Source organism: Hypanus sabinus, chromosome 1, assembly GCF_030144855.1.
Source record: "Hypanus sabinus isolate sHypSab1 chromosome 1, sHypSab1.hap1, whole genome shotgun sequence".
Classification (NCBI taxonomy): Eukaryota; Metazoa; Chordata; class Chondrichthyes; order Myliobatiformes; family Dasyatidae; genus Hypanus; species Hypanus sabinus.
In genome coordinates this window covers 34,864,263-34,884,292 of record NC_082706.1, presented here as the reverse complement: position 1 = coordinate 34,884,292, position 20,030 = coordinate 34,864,263, and the positions used below count along the sequence as shown (strand labels likewise).

General features: G+C 41.2%; 1 protein-coding gene and 1 long non-coding RNA gene across 2 annotated transcripts in view; one reads left to right on the top strand and one right to left on the bottom strand.

Moving 5' to 3' along the window:
* Positions 1–20,030, top strand: part of zgc:152830 (uncharacterized protein LOC767682 homolog) — a 70,046-nt gene that overhangs the window by 21,177 nt on the left and 28,839 nt on the right. Inside the window, exons 2-5 of the mRNA XM_059966725.1 lie at positions 7,358–7,399; positions 9,673–9,769; positions 12,507–12,572; positions 16,799–16,881. Of these exons, the coding sequence (XP_059822708.1) occupies positions 7,358–7,399; positions 9,673–9,769; positions 12,507–12,572; positions 16,799–16,881 (288 nt within the window). The remainder of the gene's footprint in view (positions 1–7,357; positions 7,400–9,672; positions 9,770–12,506; positions 12,573–16,798; positions 16,882–20,030) is intronic.
* The window catches only part of LOC132392608 (uncharacterized), a 36,802-nt gene continuing 35,256 nt past the window's right edge, over positions 18,485–20,030 (bottom strand). The window contains exon 3 of the long non-coding RNA XR_009511595.1: positions 18,485–19,270. This is a non-coding gene — a long non-coding RNA (uncharacterized LOC132392608). The remainder of the gene's footprint in view (positions 19,271–20,030) is intronic.

Here is a 20,030-nt window from a genome sequence, read left to right as displayed (position 1 = left end):
CCTGCACTACTAGTTGAGCCACATACTCATCCTAACTACATTGCAGTTCGTACTGACTGACGTGACATTTAGCAATCCTGAGGTTATTACTTAATTTATCTCTAAGAACCCAAGTGGCAAAACCTTCTCCCACTTTTTTCCTGAATTGTTGGTATATACACGTGCAATGACAAATGGCCATCACTCTCCCCTTCCACAATGCCCTGCAGCTGCTCTGAGATATCCCTGGTCCTTACACCTGGGAGGTAGCACCCCAAAACGAGTCCTATTTGCGGCCGTAGAAACTGCTATTCTCCTTACCATGGAATCTCCTATCATGATGGCTCTGCCACTTGGTTTCCTGACCTCCTGGGGAGCCATGATCTTGACTGCTGCTGCTTTCTGATGAGCCATCTCTCCCAACACAAAGTGGTGTATGTGTTTTGAGGTTGGATATCAGCCCAGGAGTCTCCTAAACTAACTTCCTGCTACTGATCTGCCTGTAGGTCACCTGTTCCCTACGTTTCTCTGTGGTGTGGCCAACTCACTAAATGTTTATTATCCACAACGTTCTCCGCATCACGGATGCTCCAAGATGAACTATTCACAACTCCAGGGTGGGCATGTAGTCTGCCAGAAGTGGTAGCTGAACACATCCTGCACCTGGAATCTGGTGCCTCCCTGAGTTCCTAGATAGTGCAGGAGGAGTATGGCACAGGGCTGAGCTCACCTGCCACAACTAGAAAGCTTTGAGGGAAAAGAGAGACAAAAATATACAATATCGTGCCATACTGTTGCTTGTGCTCCTCACTGAGTCCTGACATTCACCAAAGTTCACACTTGGGCAATCAGCAACACATTGACTTAACAGCAACCCCTCTCAAAATAACAGGTCCAAAATTTTCAGTCCCCTACCTGTGTAATAACAAAGAAAGAGAACTGTATGAGGTCGCCTTAGCCTCCACCTCTTCTCGTAGAAGCCTCAGTTTCTCAATCTAACCCTTCGAGACCTGATAAAGCATTTCAGCCCAAAACGTTCACTATTTTCCAACCTCAATGCTACCTGATCTGTGGAGTTACTCCTGCGTTCTTTGTGTGTGTGTGTGAGTGAGAGAGAGATATTAAAAGAAGCGATCAAGGGCAGTCTACACATTCTGCACACCACAGTCCTCAGGAGACATTGAATTATTCATAATTAAGCACTTGGCATTGTTCAATAGAGAAAAAAAAGAGCTAGGTTTAAGTGGAACAGCTATTGTGGGTGGGCAGTTGAGACTTTGGCTCATCAAGGCTTCCCTGAAGAAAGGCAATAGGCCACGTGTCGAGTTTTTTAATAATTTTTTTATTGCACATTTAGAACAGTGAGGATGCTAGACAGATACTGAAATGCTCCTCTTGTGGGAAGGCAGGAAGACTTCAACTGTCCCTGAAGACTATATCTACAAGAAGTGCATCCAGCTGCAGCTTCCAGCAGACCACGTTAAGGAGTTTGAGCTGGAACTGATGAACACTGGATCATCCAGGAGGCTGAGAGTTTGATAAACAGTTTACAGGAAGATAGTTACACCCAAGGTACACATCACCAGTAACTGCCTGACTGTCAGGAGGGAGGAAAGGGTTAGACAGAGTACACCAGTGGCTGTACCACTCAACTACAAGTATACTACTTTGGATACTGTTGGGTGGAATGCTTTATCAGAGGAAAGCCACAGCAGTCAGGTCTCTGGCATTGAGTCTGGTTAAATGGCTCAGAAGATAAGTCGGTGGGGGGGGGAAGGGGGAAGAAGAGATTCTGTGGACATGAAGTGATTTTCAGATGGTTTGTTACCTCCTGGGTGCCAAAGTCAGGGACTCCTTGGATCAAGTCCACAGTGTTCTTAATTAGAAGGATGATCAGCCAGAGGTCATGGTTCACACCAGTACCAATCACATGGGTATGATGGGTGATGAGGTCCTGCAAAGTGAGTTCAGGGAGATGGATGTTAAGTTGTATTAGGATGGCTACCCACGCCATGTGTTAATGCAACCAGAGACAGGAAGATCATAGAGTTTAACGTATGTCTAAGCAGTTAGTACAGGAGGGAGAGCTTCAGGCTTCCAGGGAAGGTGGGACCTTTATAGAAGGGACTGTTTGCACTTCAACTGGAGTGAGAGGAGTATCATATCAGGAAGGTTTCTTGGTGCTGCTTAGGGTGGGGGGGGGGGGTGGAGTTGTTTAAACTAAAGTTGCAGTGGTATGGGAACTAGAGTGCCAAACAGATAGTAGAATGGTTGTGGATAAAGATGTTCTTAAGCCTACACATCAAGTCAAGAATCGAGCAAGGTGAGGCGAATGCGCTGAATTGTGTACAATTCAATTGTAGGAAAGGTGGATACGCTTAGGGCATGTAATTAAACATTGTAGCCATTAGTGAGACTTGGTTGCAGGAGGGACAGGACTGGCAGCTCAATGTTCCAAGGTTCCATTGTTTTAAGCAAGATAGAGCTGGTGGGATTAAAAGGGAGGAGGGGGTGAGTGGACAGGAAAAATATCATGGCAGTGCTCATCATGACACAGCGGCGAGCTCATCCTTTGAAGCTATATGGATAGAACTGAGGAACCAGTACAATCATGTTAATGGGATTATATACACCAACAGTTTGCAGAGTTTTGATTTGTAGAGAGATCACAGATTGTTGCAAGAAACATAAGGTTGCGATATTGGGTGATTTTACTTTTCCACATTGACTGGGGCCCTCATACTGTAAAAGGCTCAATGGAAAGAGTTTGTCAAATGTATTCAGGAAAGCTTTTTTAATCAATACATAGAATCCCCATTCACAGGGAGTGCAATATTAGATCTCCAATGAGGGAATGAGACAGAAGCTTGTGCAAGGGAACACTGCGCATCTAGAGATCATAATGCCATTACAGGCAGTCCCCGAGTTATGAATGTCTAACTTATGAACAACTTGTACTTACGAAAGGCCTGCCATAAAACCTATTATATTAAAAATTCGTTGGCTTGAGGAAGGAGAATGCTGTCCGCCATTTTAACTTGGATCATGTTGCCATTAACACTGTGTTGAATGTGTAACTTTGTATTTGGCTTAAATTTTTCTTAGCAAGGTTCACCCTGATTCCACCCCCCCCCCCCCCCTTTTCCAGCCCCACTGGTCCCATTTAACCTGTCTCAATGCGGGTGGACTTTAGGACCCGGGGGAGCTCAGGACCCACCGCCTGTGGCTGCTGCTGAATCCGTAGTGTTTCTGTTCCATTGACAGAAAATGATCATGATTGAAAATAAAGTGGAAACAATAAAGCAATCGGAAAGAGGAGAAGCACCATTGGTCATTGGAAAAGCGTTAGGCTACAGTTGGTCAACAATCAGAACAATTTTAAAGGATAAAGTGAGAATAATGGAGAATGTGAAAGGCCCTGTCCCGATGAAAGCTACAATTATTACTAAGCAACGCAGTGGTTTAATTATTGAAATACATACATTTCTTAAGTGTTGTCTGCATAGAAAGGTAAAATGTATACTAAGACAAACATTTGACTAACTGACGCTAAATAATACCGGATGTACCTGTTCCGACTTGCCTACAAATCCGACTTAAAGACTGACTTAGGAGTGGAACCCGGGGGTTGCCTGTAGTTTCAAGGTAATTATGGAAAAGGATAGGTCTGGTCCGCAGGTTGAGATTCTAAATTGGAGAAAGGCCAATTCTGATGGTATCAGAAATGATCTGACAAGTGTGGATTTTGACAGGCCGTTTTCTGGCAAAGGATTACTTGGTAAGTGGGAAGCCAACGAAAATGATATTTTGAGAATACTTACCGTAGATTCCGGATTACAGAGCACACCTGATTAAAAGCCGCACGCTCTAATTTTAGAAAGAAAATCAATTTTGTACTTGTACAGGCCGCACCGGATTTTAAGCCGCAGGTGTCCCACATTGTAATATGAGATATTTACACAGAAAGATATTACACGTGAGGATTTTTTAACTTTTAATTAAATCCTTATGGTAACATAAACAAATACATATTGCAAATGCTTTTTTTTGAACAGTGCCTGTAACACCGCTACTTTTAAATATACATACGTATCGGTAACACACAAATTATGTTGCGTATACTTTTTTACTAAACAGTGCACGAACAACATTCCAATATCTCCTAACGACGGGTAAAAAAAATATACTGCAGCCTAGCAGGAAAAGTTATTGATCGCCTTCTTCATCTTCCTCCTGCGCACTAAAACCATCAAAGTCCTCTTCAGTGTCTGAATTGAACAACCTCAGGATCTCGTCACTCACTTCAGTCTCTTCGTTGTCGCTCTCACTTGAGCGCACGCGGTCCTCTTCATCACGCAGCAGTCCAGCCTTTCGAAACCCGCTGGTGATGGTGGATGTTGTGACATGGCTCCACGCATTTAGGATCCACTGGCAGACTTGAGTTAAAGATGCTCTTCGCATGTGTCCTGTTTTGGTAAAGGATTTCTCGCCGCTCGTCATCCAAGCCTCCCACTCAACGCGCAGCACCACTTTAAATGCCCGGTTCACACTGATGTCCAGTGGCTGCAAATACTTCATGGTGCCCCCAGGAATCACAGCTGGAATTGAGTTTGTACTCTTGATGGCAGCTTTCACTGAACTTTCATTGTCAGCCGCTTAAAAATCACCATCGCTAGAAGCTTTAGTCCGGATGCTGTGCAGCTCAGAACACAAGTAAAATGCGTTCTCTCATGGCCACTTGTTTTCAGTGTGATGGACGAGTCAACTTTTTTATTAACAGTCCGAGTGAGAGGCAGGTCAAATGTCAAAGGTACTTCATCCATAGTTATGATATCATCTGGCCCGATGGAATTCTCCGCTATCTTTGTTTGAGTGACTGTGCGGAAGTTAGCAAGTTGTTCCTTGTGGTCGGGAGGGAGCTGCTGACACAGAGTCGTGCGTACCCTGACGGACAGGCCTTTTCGTCTCATAAATCTAAAACACCACGATGGCCCATCTCTAAAATCTTCGATTTTCATTTTGGTGGCGATTGCTTTAGCCTTCAGTCTGATCTGCACGGTGGAAACACCGCGGCCGCCTGCTCTCTGTGTGTTAACCCAGTCTTCAAGAAGGTTTTCAAATTCGGGCCATCTACTATGATTACCTCTGAAAGCTTTTGTCGTCTTTTTGCATTGACTCAGTTCTTCACGCTGGCGTCTCCACCGTCTCAACATCGATTCATTTATGCCAAGATTATGTGCAGCAGCTCGATTTCCTTCTTCAACCGCCAGATTGATTGCCTTTAACTTAAAAGCTGCATCGCATGCTTTTCTACGAGTGTTTTCCATGTTGATGAGGGTGAGTACAAATGACTGATTTACAATAATTTAATTGTGAAAGTGCACTTGATTTATCGTACAATTTCATTGGACCTCTGTGAACTACTCATCAATTTTATTGGTCTACTGTTAAGAGGCAAAATGTTTTTGGCGGCATGAAAAAAAAACATGCATTAGCCGCATCGTAGTATAGGCCGCAGTGTTCAAAGCGTGGGAAAAAAGTAGCGGCTTATAGTCCGGAATTTACGGTAGTTTCTCTGTTCCTGTCAGAATAAAAGGCAAAGATAACAAGTTAAGGAACCTTGGTTTTTAGGAGATATTGAGGCACTGGTTGAATCCAGAGGGCAAAAAGAGATGGCAAGGGATAAAGTTGGTCCACTGGAAGATTGAAATGATAATCTATGTCTGGAGCTAAAAGAGATGGAGGAGATCATAAATGGATGCTTTGCATCTGTATTGACTCAGGAGATGGACACAGTCTATAGGTATGAGCGAATGCAGCATGCACCCTATACAGATTACAGAGGAGAAGGTGTTTGCTGTGGATGCAAATTAGGGTGTATAAATAAGACTTTGATAAGGCCTAATTTGGAATATTTTCTCCAGTTTTGGTCACCTGGCCACAGGGAATGTATAAATAAGGATGAAAGAATGCAGAGAAAATTCACAAAGATGTTGCCGGGACGTAAAGACCTGAGTTGTAGGGAAAGTTTGAGTAGGTTAGCATAGTCGTTTACACAATGCTTTGGGTGACCTTGTTTCGATTCTCTCTGCTGTCCTTAAAAGAACTTGTACGTTCTCCCGTGACTGCATGGGTTTCCTCCAGGTGCTCCAGTTTTCTCCAGACGTGTACTGGTTAGTCGGTTAATTGGTCATTGTAATTTGTCTTGTGATTAGGCCACGATTAAATTGGGGGATTACTGTGCGACACGGCTTGAGGTGACCGGGCATATTCTGTGCTGTATCTCAATAAAAAAAGGTCGGGACTTTATTCCCCTAAAATATAGAAGATTGAGGGGATATTTGATAGCTATACAAAATTGAGAGGCGTGTGTGTATGTATAAGTAAGTGCAAGTAAGCTTTTTCCACTGACGTTGGGTGTGACAACTAGAGATCGTGGCTTAATGATGAAAGGTGAAATGGGATCATAAGGGGACTCTTCACTTGGGGTGCTGAGTGTGGAATGAGCTGCCAGTGCAAGTGATCAAATTCAACATCAAAGAAAAATTTGGATTGGTACATGGGTGAGAGGGGTTCGGAAGGTCATGGTCCAGGTGCAGGTGAAAGGAATGTGGCGGAACTGGATGGAACAAAGCACCTGTTTCTGTGCTGAGGTATTCAATGACTCTGTGGGTGGTGGAGATTACAGATTATATTCAAGAAAGTGATTAGTTCTTTGTTTTGAGAATACTGCAAAGGTGTGGTTGACATAGAGGATCAACCATAATTCTATTGAATTTAAATTGAAAATGTTGCAATGTATAAAATGATGCAGAAACAGTTGATTTTCTCTCTCTCCCCCCCCCCCCCCCCCCCCAAAGCTGGGTGATTCAAGCCAAATGCTAGTCTCAAAATAAGGAACTGGCAATTAATTCAGTGCAGAGTGTAATGGACCTTAGACTTCTTGGCCAGTAGAGGCAGTTAGTGGATGTATTCAAGACTATTTTGGACATAAAGGGCTGTAGTCAGTGGATAAAAGTGGTGCAGTGGTTTAAAAAAAACACCCCTGATTTTGTTGAATAGCGCAGCAACCATGGCTGTTCCCTTTTCCCAGCAGAGCTGAAAAACTTCCTTGTATGTAAAGTGGTTTTACTTAATGTTTCACTTTGGTACTCAACAGCTCCCAAGTGCTGTTGCAGCAACAATCAAGAGAAAAATATCCAATTTTGTACAATACCTTCGTTTCAAATGACCAGACTGCCTTTACCATAATAAATGAAGTAATAGCAATGTCAATTGTTCTGCTCTTCTTTGTGTTTTGTCATGGATGAGGTTGAAATTTGAAGATTTTATTGGTCCTTGACGTTACGCTAACTTTTATTTAAATTGTATCTTGCAGAATTCCAGAAGTTGTCCCAACAACTCGATTGCAAACTGATCAGTGAGTATAATATTTGCTCTTGACTTTTGCTCTAATAGTAATTGGTTTAATTATCATATGACTATACATGAATATAACCAAATGAAAGTGTTCTTCCAGGGCCAAGGTGCAAAACATCATTTCTAACAGTCGTACAAAGCACAAGCCACATACTGCATGTATAAAGATAGCAAGTAAACACAAAAAAATATATAGCCCAAGTAAGTCCCTGAATAACATGTTCTATATATTGGTGTTGTCTGCAAGAGAAAGTAGTTTCCAGCGGTCTGCAGATAATCACGCATCTTGCCCTTCCAGGGATCGAACACTAGGTGGCAGTACTGACAGGAGGGGCCTAGCATGGTTGCTGCGCTACACCGCCTCTGGCGGCTCCATTTCTGACCTGCTGCTATAGGCAAGCTCGACGCTTGAGGCCCAGGCTGCGCTACAGTCGAGGGCATGCAACTCCCCTGCTGTCTGTCCCGCCAATAAACAAGAGAAGTGGGCTTGTAACATTTTTCATTATCAATGTCCAACAGTGTCTTGGATTTCAAGAGAAACATTTCAAGACAATCACTCACTGGTCGCCTGCCCACCGCTTTCGCACACCAACTCTGCTGCCTTTCTGTAGCAGGCAGTAACATAGTCCACATAAGTCCGGCTCCTCTGCCAACAATCAACTCACTGATGGGGTTGACCTGCAGTACTTGAAGTTCTTAACATCTGGAATTGTCTTGCGATCGTTCTTTAAAAATAAAGTCATCTTTTTTTTTAAAAAAATTACAAAATCACCTTTGGTTGCCCTCCCTAGAGGCTGCTGTGTCTGAATGAGTTGCCATCTTACCGATGTCATTTATTACCTTTCCCTCAAGCATTCCTCTCAAGATAAATGTATACCTATCTGAGCTTAACCAGGTTGCATATAGATGGGAGCAGATTATTTTTAAATGTTGCAGTGGGTTTGTTAATCTTCCAGATCTTGCGATGTTGGTTGCAAATGTTTCCCAAGAGGGGATACAATGCTGAAGTAAATCACTACAAATGTGTGTGCATATTGAGAAAGATTTCTGCACAGGTTTATCCTGCTGGTTATGGTTTAAATGTGTTCAATATTTTAAAATACTGATTTATGGATGTTGGCTGGGCCCCAATTCCGTGAATACAGTGACATTAGATTTTAAGCCCTCCCTGAACATTTGGAGTTTTGTGAAGAATAGCTCTAGAGGTAGCAGTAGTTTTAAATATCCACCACTATGCTTATGACCTTGAATTCAAGTTGATCAAATGGATTTTGATGTTGGTCTTGCTGTAACTGGGTTGCCAGAGAGAGCTAGAAGTTTGTAACTGCCATTTAGTTGAGCAACAAGGTGCCTGGTATTATCAGCACTGACTAGAATAGTGGTCACCAACCTTTTTAAGCCCAAGATCCCCTACCTCAGCCTCAGTGAAAGGCAAGATCGACCCCAAGTCGATTAGTTACACACATGCGCACTGGGCAGAAAGAATGGAACTAAAACCCTGCAACCCAAAAACAATCTCTCAACAGTATTTATTTTTCTATTTTTTTTGGGATCTACCGGGAAAGTCTCAAAGATTGACCAGTCGATCATGATCGACGGGTTGGCGACCACTAGACTAGAGAATTCGCTAAGGCACAGGAGCAGAATTAGGCCATTCAGCCCTTTGAGTCTGCTCTTCCATTCCATCTATTCTGATCTATTGTCCCTCTCAATCCCCATTCTCCTGCCTTCTCCCTGTAACCTTTGGTTCCCATGCTAATCAAGAGCCTACCAACATCTATTTCTAAATATACTCAATGACTTGGCCTCCACTGCCATCTGTGGCAATGAATTCCACAGATTCACCATCCTCTGCCTAAAGAAATTCTTCCTCATCTCTGTTCAAAAGGAACGTCCTTGTATTCTGAGTCTATGCCCTCTGGTCCTAGACTTCACCACTATAAGAAACATCTTGGGATTGGTGTCAGTTAATAACTGGAGTAGTGGGTAAATGGTTCATGCTTCTGTCATTGGAGAAATGTTTCATAGTTCATGTTTCTGTCATTGTTTTCTGAAAGAAATTGTTATACTTGCTGCTCAGACTTTAACATGGTACAGGTTTTGCCATCTAACTTGTGAAAGTTCACTTGAGTAGCTGATTGGTGTTCATGTGATATTTCCCATGCATGGCAACTGCAAGTCCAGTTTACTCAGTATTGAGAAAATACCCAAATTAAAATTATCATTATTTATACTAAGCGCAAATGACCATAGATTTTTTTTCTCTGTGAACAGGTGGCCGTTTGATGGTGTTGTCTTAGTAACAAATACCATTGATAAACTTTCTGGAGATTTGCTTCATTTGAAGACTGCACTTAACCAGTATAAATCTGTAAGTATGTTTAATACATGCCTTGAATAATTTTCTATTGATATTTTAGCAGTTATAATAAAGGACTGAGCTGCAGTCAGTGTGGCTATCTCTGATTACAGATAAAAGTGCCCTAGGGTTAATTTTTTTTTAAAATCTAGCGTTAGACCACCTGTAATAAACTCTACAGAGCGCTTTACATTTACTTGGTCTATTTCTGACATTACCCTCCTCTTTCTTGATCTCACTATCTCCAGAGATAGTTTATCTACTGAAATCTTTTATAAAACCCACTGATTCCCACAGCTACCTGGACTATACTGCTGCTCACCCTGTCACTTGTTTTTTAAAAAAAGCCATCCCCTGCTCTGTTTCTTCATCTCAGCTGCATCTGTTCTTGGGATGAGTCTATTCATTCCAGAACTACATAGATGTCCTTCAAAGAAAGGGGTCTTTTGGGGTCATCTTCTGCATCTGGTGCTCTCGGTGTGGCCTCCTGTATACTGGCACGTAGATTGGGGGACTGATCCGTTAAGCACCTACGTTTCATCCGCTAGAAAAAGCAGGTTCTCCCGGTGGCCATGCATTTCAATTAAACTTCCTATTCCGACATGGCTGTCCTTTGGCTAGTCTATGCTGTGATGATGCTACGCTCAGGCTGGGGGGAGCACACCTTATATTCTGTCTGGGCAGCCTCCAACCTGATGGTATGAAAATCGATTTCTCAAACTTCCGGTGATGCGCCCCCTGCCCATTCTCCCATCCCTCTTGCTTTATCTCCTTATCTGCTCATCACCTCCCTCTGGTGCTTCGCCCCCTTTTCTTTCTTCCATGGTCTTCTACCCTCTCCAATCAGGTTCTTACCCCCTCTCCAGCCCCTTGGCTCTTTCACCAGTCAACTCTTTAATCTTCCACATTGTACTTACTTTCTCCCCTACCCCACCTCCTTGCTCTGATTTCTCTCCATTCCAGTCCTGATGAAGGGTCTTGGCCAGAAACATCAACTGTTTACTCTTTTCTATAGATGCTCCCTGGCCTTGCTGAGTTCCTTCAGCATTTTGTGTGTGTGGTTTTACATTTAGACCTATCTTATCATAAACTTTCATCAAGCTTCACTTGCGCAATTCCTACAGTGGAATGGACATTGAGGGAGAAAGGTACATAAATTTTCATATATACTAAATGGTTGATTTAACCATAAGTACACGAGATTTTGTAAATGCTGGAGGAACTCAGCAGGTCAGGCCACCTCTACATAAGGGGGAATAAACAGTTGGTATTTGAGGCCGCAGCCCAATATCAGGACTGGAGTGGAAAGGGGAAGAAACAGCATAAGAAAGAGGGGGTAGAGGAGGGAGCACAAACTTGTAGGTATGTACTTTTGTATTAAGCTAAGACCAAACTTTATGATAATATTAGCCATAAGGGCCTGTCTTTTATGTATGAGAAGAAATTAGTTTGGGAGTGAATTCTAGGTTTTGGACTGACTAATGCCTGCTAACAATGGATGCCTGAAATGTGATGCACAAGGCGAGCATTGTATGAGCACAGATTGCATAAGATTTAGAGCAAGAGGTTGGAGTTTGGGAGGTGAGTTAGATTTCAAATCCATTAAAACTGATGATTTATCAGAATGAATATAAATAAAGGTTGGTTGAGAATGGTAAATATCAGTGGTCAAGGGATGATTGTTTTTGTGGGAATAAGATAAGCTAGAAGCTATTTAGTAGTACAGCAGGACAGTAGTACAACATCTCCCTCACAGATCCTTCAGTCATGACCGGATGTTTTAGTGTATCTTTTGCATGTTCATGCTGGTATGTTAATTTCTCCTTAAATAGAAAGTCAATTTAAGGAATAATGGGAAGAAGAGCAGCCAGTATCTCAATTTCCCAATTACTTGCAGTTGACCAAATCAACTAAAGAATGATGACCATAGACGGCCAGCCTAACTGTCCCTGGCTTCATCAAACTGAATTAAGGCTTGACTGTTTAACCAGAATATGACAGGTCATCTGTGCATTTGAGTTTAAGTCAGGCTGGGTGTTGAAAAATAAACAAGAAGTGTCTTGGCATGTGTTAGATTGAGCCAGCACCCATAGCTTTATAAAACATGCCTGTGTTGAAAGGTTGGGGATCAATTGAAAGTTGAAGACAGGGGTGCCCTAATGGTTGGGGTAAGTGAAATTCTTGGACTCAGGATGAGATAATTGGCATAGCAGGAAACTGTCAACCTTTTGTATTGGGTCTGGTACAGGTCGGGTTTTAATTCAGTATTTCAGCAGATCTCCTGCTGAGTGTTATCAGGTTAATGAGAAGTTCAGCAACTTTCTCAGTGGAAATGTTCGACTGCTGTTAACTTGTTGAATCAAAGGCTTGTTATGTCGCTCAGCTTCTCTCTGCCTCAGTAAAGTAGCTGGCATATTCAAGAACCTCACCCCTCTGGACATACTGTCTCCCATCAGGCAGAAGATATTAAAGTCTGAAAGCCCATATCACCAGGCCCAAGGACAGTTTATACTATTAAAAGGTTCCTGAGTACAAAAAGTTGAATTCTTGATCTCACAATCTACACATAATGATCTTTGCACCGTATCGTTTACCTGCAGTGCACCTTTTCTGTAGCTGTTATATTTTATTCTCCCTCTGCTCTGAGTAATGACTTAATCTGTATGAATAGTTTGCAAGACAAGATTTTCACTATCTTGGCAAATATTACAATAATAATGCTTTAATATGACTAAATTCTGTCTTCCAGATCGATGCTTCAGTGGAACAGGATGTGGTATTGGTCCATGCTGTTGATCTTCCAGGGTCTAGATTGGTGAGTACGTTAAGGATGTAGCAATATTTTCCTTCTCTATGGTTGCAGATAATCAGACCCTGCATGAAGGTGCCAACTGTAGACGTGTGCTAATACGTTCCATAACTCACGTGTGGTTAAATCCACCCGCTATTCTCATGTGTTGTTGGTTTTCCTTTTCCATAAGACATTAGAGCAGAATTGGTCTGCTCCACCATTTGCTCATGGCTGACTTATCTCAACCACCTTTCCTTGAGTGACATCTTCCAGATAGAAAAGCTCTTCAATTATTTATTTTTTTTTAAATACCTTCTACCTGATCTTTTTGTCTTGGCTTGTGTTATGGAAACTGCTGGCGCCTGTAACGTAGAGTTTGGAACTCGAACGAAGGATCCAGTGCTCTGCTGTGTCCAGAGGAGCTGCCTTCTGGAGATTAGAGATGTGGGGGTGAGGTGGGCAAAAAGGACCGAGAACAAGCTGACTCATGAAAAAGACCTGCCAGGCCATTAGCGATTCCATCTTGAAGTGGTGAGGAAGATTTAAGCGTCGAGGTGAATACAGTGAGGGTCAGCGATGGCTCCCAATGGAGATGGTCAGCAGGCAGATCGGCGATTGCTCTTTACGTGGAAGGACTGAGTTTGTGCGGCTGCTCGAAAAGATGTTTCCGATATTCTATGATTTATGTGGTTACTGGATTGTATATTGGTTTTCATTTTTTGTGTGTAAGCAGGGGCTTGGGGGTTTGGTGCTATGCCGCTGTTCTTTTCTGTGAGTAAGGGGGTTAATGGATTGTTATTGTTCCTGTTTTTTTTCTTTGAGAAGGTCAGGGATTGTTATTGCTGATTTTTGCTGCGGGGAGGAGGGATTTTAGTTCCTTTTTTTTAAAGTTTTGTTCCTTTTTTGTGGTGGTGGAGGGAGAGTTGATGTATTTTCTTTAATTAACATCCATTGTCTTTCTGTTTGTAATAGCTATCTGGAGTAGACAAATACCAGAGTTGTATTGGACATGCATACTTTGACAATGAAAATGAACCTTTAAACCTTCTGCTGCCTTGCTATAACCTTTGACACCCTCACTAATCAAGAACCTACCAACCTCCATTTTAAGTATACCCAAAGACTTTGTCACTTCAGCCCTCTGCAGCAAGGATTTCCACACATTCACCACCCATGGTTAAAGAAAGGATGTCCTTGTGTTCTGTGGTTGAGCCCTCAGGTCCTAGACTCTTCCACTTTTCACCTTGATGGTTCAAAAACTGCAAGCTGTTTCTTAATGGAGTACCTGATGTTATGTCTTATCATGGCTCTGTGGGAAATTTGGTATCTATTACTACTGAAACGAGGTATTCATTGGTGCTAGGTCTACACAGAAGGGGAATCACACAACATAACCATTGGGTGGGTTGGAATGAAACAGCATTATTAATTACTGATAGCATCAAACTTCAATAAAAAGTGTACACAATAAAATTTTGCAAAATTTACATGAGAAAATAATATTAAAATAGAGGCACTCCTAAAGTATACCCTTTGGCATGTTTCCTGTTCATTTGGAAATGAAAGTGGTGCTGATTTGATTTTGGGGAATGGAGTGCTTATGAGTATTTCAGTGATTGGAATATGTTTGGAATGGTTATGAAAAAGTTCTGTTGGATGTTAGAGTAGTTACTTGAAAGAGGGAATGTTTTAATATCGTACATGGGTATTTGGTTCAGCTATGTTGCTGGTCATACAGTGAGACTTGGATACACGATACCTTCCTGGGTGTGCAGAAGAAAGCAGATCAAACCATGAATTTTCTGGATGACTGAAGATATTGAGAATGAAATAGAAAATGGATGCTTGTGAAAAATATATATTTCAGAGAACAATGTGAAATGCAAAAGTAGAAAAAAATCCTTCTAAAATGACGACAAAGTATGCAATATAGATGAATAACTTAAGAGAACTCAAAACTTGAGCTTCCTTTAAGTGTTCAGATATTTGTAATACAAGAGGAGATGTAGATAAGCTTAAAAACCTCAAAAACTGAAAAGAAAATGCCCTTGATAATGCCTTTCATGGGCTTAGGCAGTTGCAAAACACCAGACCCAAACAGCCATGTTTCAGAACAGCTTTTCTAACACAGGAAAAGTGGCAATCAATTTTTACGCAAAAACTGCTGACAGATGCCTCTAAACCAGTACTTTAGCACTCAAAATAGAAAGGTTGCACAATCTAGATGAGATGTACCGTAGCTTACAAAAGGAAGTGAGAGTAGAAATCTGTGAAAGCTCTAATCATTCAGCTTGACCAACGAACTGGAAGATAAGAATTGTTTCACTTCTTGACAAAGCTAGGATTTGCCAAGACAGTTAGAGATAATGCATTGGCATTAGATAAGGTAGCCCATGAAAGGCTTATTGAGAAAATAAGGAAGCATGGGATCTGAGGGGACATTGCTTTGTGGCCCACAGAAGGCAAAGAGTGGTTGTAGACGGGTCATATTCTGCATGGAGGCCAGTGACCAGTGGTGTGCTTCAGGGATCTGTTCTGGGACCCCTACTCTTTGAGATTTTTATAAGTATCCTAGATGAGGAAGTGGAGGGATGAATTAGTAAATTTGCTGATTACACAAAGGTTGGGGTGTTGTGGATAGTGTGGAGGGCTGTCAGAGGTTACAGTGGGACATTGATAGGATCTTGGGGCCTGAGTCCATAGAATACTCAAAGCTGCTATGCAGGTTGACTCTGGTTAAGAAGCCATAGGTACATTGACCTTCATCAATCATGGGGGATTGAGTTTAAGAGCCGAGGGGTAACATTGCAGCTATATAGGACCCTGGTCAGACCCCACTTGGAGTACTGTGCTCAGTTCTGGTCGCCTCGCTACAGGAAGGACGTTGAAGCCATAGAAAGGGTGCAGAGGAGATTTACAAGGATGTTGCCTGGATTGGAGAGCATGCCTTATGAGAATAGGTTGACTGAACTTGGCCTTTACTCCTTGGAGTGACAAAGGGCGAGAGGTGACGGTGTTCAAGATGATGAGAGGCATTGATCATGTGGATAGTCAGAGGCTTTTTCCCGGGCTGAAATGGCTAGCACGAGAGGGCACAGTTTTAAGGAGCTTGGAAGTAGGTACAGAGGAGATGTCAGGGTAAGTTTTTTACTCAGAGAGTGGTGAGTGTGTGGAATGGGCTGCTGGCGACAGTGGTGGAGGCAGAAACGATAGGGTCTTTTAAGAGGGCCTGTATTATGCTGTAGGTTTTCTATATTTCTATAACAGATTTCATGACATGCAAGTTGATAATAAAGCTGATTCTGATTTACTTGGGGGGGGGGATATAATTTAGTCACTATGGATGTAAAGGGACAAAATGTTTGTTGTTAAGCAATTTGAGAGGACTTGCAACAGTAAGGATATGAAGCGGAAGATGGACAAAGCTAAAAATTATGGTAGCCAGTTTTTCATCAGATTAAGAGTATGCACTGCAGTCTTTGGAAACTGCTATCAAACTACTGCTGTAGTTTTAATTTCAGGAAAAGGGAATCAAAAGCAAGAGGGAAAAGGTGAGAAGGAAAAGTTTAAAAGGAACCTGAGGATCAAATTCTTGCAGAGGATGGAGCATGTAGAGCTTCCAAAGGAAGTAGTTAAGCAGGTATAAATACATTTAAAAGGCATTTGGACAGGTATATGGCTAAGAAGGATTTAGGGAGATATGAGCCCCAATGCTGGCAAATGGGACTAGCTTAGATAGGCATTAGGATGAGTGTTGATGAGTTGGGCCAAAAGTCTTGTTTCTATGCTGTATTACTCTGACTCCATGAATCTGTTTGGGTTTGGACATGAGTTTGTGGTAATTTGATATGAATAAGAAGCCAAGTTTATAACTGTGATTCAAGTGTGAATTGTCTCATTTTAATAGGAAGGTTAAATGTGAGGAGCATAAAATAATTGGTTTGGTTTTAGTTCAGAAACAGCCTTGGAGGTACTTATACATTGTTGAAGATGGGAGATTGAAGGCAGAGTGCAAAAATGGGGAAATTGTGCTAAACCTAAGTTTCTATAAAACTCAGTTGAAGTGCTATATTAATTCTTGTTTATTGTACTCAGACCTAATAGAGTGCAGGAAAGATACATTGGAATGTTGCCAGGAATGAAGGAACCAATTACCTAATGAATGCTATCTTTTGGCAATTCTTTTATAGAGGAATATCACTGAATAAAATCCCTCCAGCATGGTAATTGTAACTCTCTGAACTTTATAGATCTTTGCACCAACTGGACCACTCAACAGGGATTACGATGATGTGCGGAGATTTAGCGATGCAGCTAACAGTGGCATCAAGCGGTATGTAAGCACATCATGCGCAGTCGGTTTTGATTCATGTTCTGTATCAAACATTGAGCCTCCTGCTGCTCTGAGGGTAATGAGCTTTAGTAAAATACAGTGCTTCATGTTTTGTCGTTTCATTACATTGAATCACAGTGAATTTAATTTGGCTTTTTTGACACTGATCAACAGAAAAGACTCATGTCAAAGTGAAAACATACTTCTATAAATTGGTGTAAATTGATTACAATTATTAAACACAAAATAATTGATTGCATAATTACTCACCCCACCTTCAAATCAGTATTTAGTAGATATACTTTTGGCAGCAATTACAGTCAGGAGTCTGTGTGGATAGGTCTCCATATCAGCTTTGCATAGCTGGATACTGCAGTTTCCCCCCATTCTTTACAAAATTGTCAGATTGCATGGCAAATGTGAGTGAACAGTCCTTTTCAAGTTCTGCCATAAATTCTCAGTTGGATTGAAGTCCGGACTTGGCCACTCCAGGACGTTGACTTTGCTGTTTTTAAGCTTTGGCTTTATACTTGGATTCATTGTCTTGTTGGAAAAGTAATCAAAGTTGTAGTTCTCTTGCAGCCTGCATCATGTTTTCCTCCAGGATTTCCCTGTATTTTGCTGCATTCATTTTACCCTCTACCTTCACAAGCCTCCCAGGGCCTGCTGCAGTGAAGCATATCCACAGCATGATGCAGCCACCACCGTGATTCATAGCAGAGATGGCGTCTTTTTGATTATGTGCAGTGTTTGGATTTACCAAACAGAACGTTTAGCCAAAAGGCTCAAATTATGGTTTCATTAGACCACAGAACCTTCTTCCAGCTGCCTTCAGTCTCCCACATGCTTTCCGGTAAACTCTAGCCGAGATTTCATGTGAGTCGTAAAATGACTCACACATACAACAGTGGCTGTCTTTACCACTTTCTTATAAGCTGCATCTGGTGAAGCACCCGGGCAACAGTTCACTGATTCTTGAGAATTTGGATAAAACAGGTTTTAATTTTGAAAAGGAAAAAAGAATTAAATGTTAAGAAATCTAAACTTTATGTTTATAGAACAAGGTCTCAGCAATCATGCAATATTTCTGCAACCTCCTGATTTTGTAATTTTTTCTTAAATTAATGTTTTTTTTTCCTGCCCTTACTTAGTTTTTGTCAACACATTATCAGACACAATAAAAAGTTAATTATTCCTATTTATTTAGTTTTGTATAGATTTAGAGCTTTTAAATCATTATGTCTACACCGTAGGTACACATATCTGCTGTTGAATATTCACTTTTGTTCATTTTTTATACTATCTCACGTGTACTCCTTTTAAAAACTCACATCATGCAACTTTTATCAGTAGCATTAAATATACAAAATAACAATTTTAGACATTAAAAAAACACATTTTTAATTTTAAAGAGACAATTACTTTAATAAATCAACTGTTTTGGAGGAACAAGTTGTTAGCATATTGATTTAAAACAAAGAAGGTTTCATCTGACGGTGGTGACTGAGACCTGACGGTGGTGGCAGTCGCCGAATTACAACAGTTCCAGCCTTTTCACCACTCAGGTCAATGCTTCCTTGCTTAACAACTTTTAACAATTTAGTACAACAAACGATTTGTCATCTACGTTTCATCCTTCTGTAAATATCAACAACAATGGTAAACAGCAAAATAAAAGCTACAGTAATGTTTAAGCATAAAAATCAGAAAACACGCCAGGAATTTTTAAAAAAATCCATCCATTTCTGGGCTTGAAAATCTTTGAAAACATTCAGTCAGCTTCATCAGGAAGTAAGTGATTAATATGTTCCTCCTCTGAAGTCTATGACTTCAGCAGACAGGTGGTAGAACTCCCTCATCCTGCTTGCACGACCCGGTGATGATGGCTCCATCAGTCTGACCAGAATATCTTCAACTGGTACGAAGCACGTATCCTTTCCACCTGGTTCTGGACGGAAGTGCGTGTTGGGCCCACGGAGGTGAACTTCTTGATGATGAGCATCCACAGTGACAGCATTTGCTAACCACCAATTTTGGTCATAAATGACTGCAAGCCAATCTCCACAATTAATGACACCAGCAGATATATCTGTTGTAGTCTCGTCAGGACCACTCTGGGGTTCCTGCTCCATTTCCTCCATCAGCATTCTCTTAACGCTCTCTTGACTCTTGCTGTCTACGTTTCCACGCCTTTCTCTTACTCCTCTTTTCCCTTTCATTCAAATCACATAGTTTTTATCTCCCATTCTCTACTCGCTTCTTCCATCTTTGCTTTTCCTTTCTCAGGTATTCCTCCTTTAACTCTGGCTCACTATATATTTTCTTTCTCTTTTCTTCCTGTTTCTTCTCTTCGCTCCGCCACTGATGGCTGCTGCCTAGCCATAACTTCCTAAAATCCATAAAAGGGAGGTCAGAATTTAATGGAATTAGTATGAAATTGTGCAAAATTACTATGAATTTATCTTTAATTTGGTGAAATTTTATAAAATGATTATGAAATAGTGCAACTAGATCCATTTGTAGTTTTGGTCATTGGGAATACATATAGTAAGGAAATATTGTAGGCCTGTGTGTGGAAGAAATAAAGGGGAAATTATCTATATTATGAATAGAGGTTAGTGAAACACTACAAGCCTAATTACTATTTATTGTGATCATAAATTATATTCAAAGTAAGAGCAAATATTGAAAATTCACTGCTTTTAGTTTTAGAGGTTTTTCATTCTCTTTCATCTGACATATTATACATTTTAAATGATTTTTTTCACACTTTTGTCAAATTGAAATGATAATCTCTTGTCTGAGGACAATTGATTCTGTGGGTACTGGGCTATATAATCATATAATTTATGAAATTAAAAACAAACATTTGTGCAAAAGACCCCTCAGATGATCAACCCTGATTATTTTAAATAAGAAAGTGTTATTCATTTTCAATGAAATTAGCACTTTTCTTAGTGGGACATGTTTTCGCCGAAGTCTCAAGAATCAGTGAGTAGTCGTATATACAGTCTCTCCCATCTCAGCCACTGAAGCTTGTAACTCCTCCAGAATTGTCATGGGTCTCTTGGTGGCCTCCCACAGCTGTGCCATATTCTTTTCTATTTCTGGATGATTGACTTAACTGTACTCTAAGGAATATTCAGTGG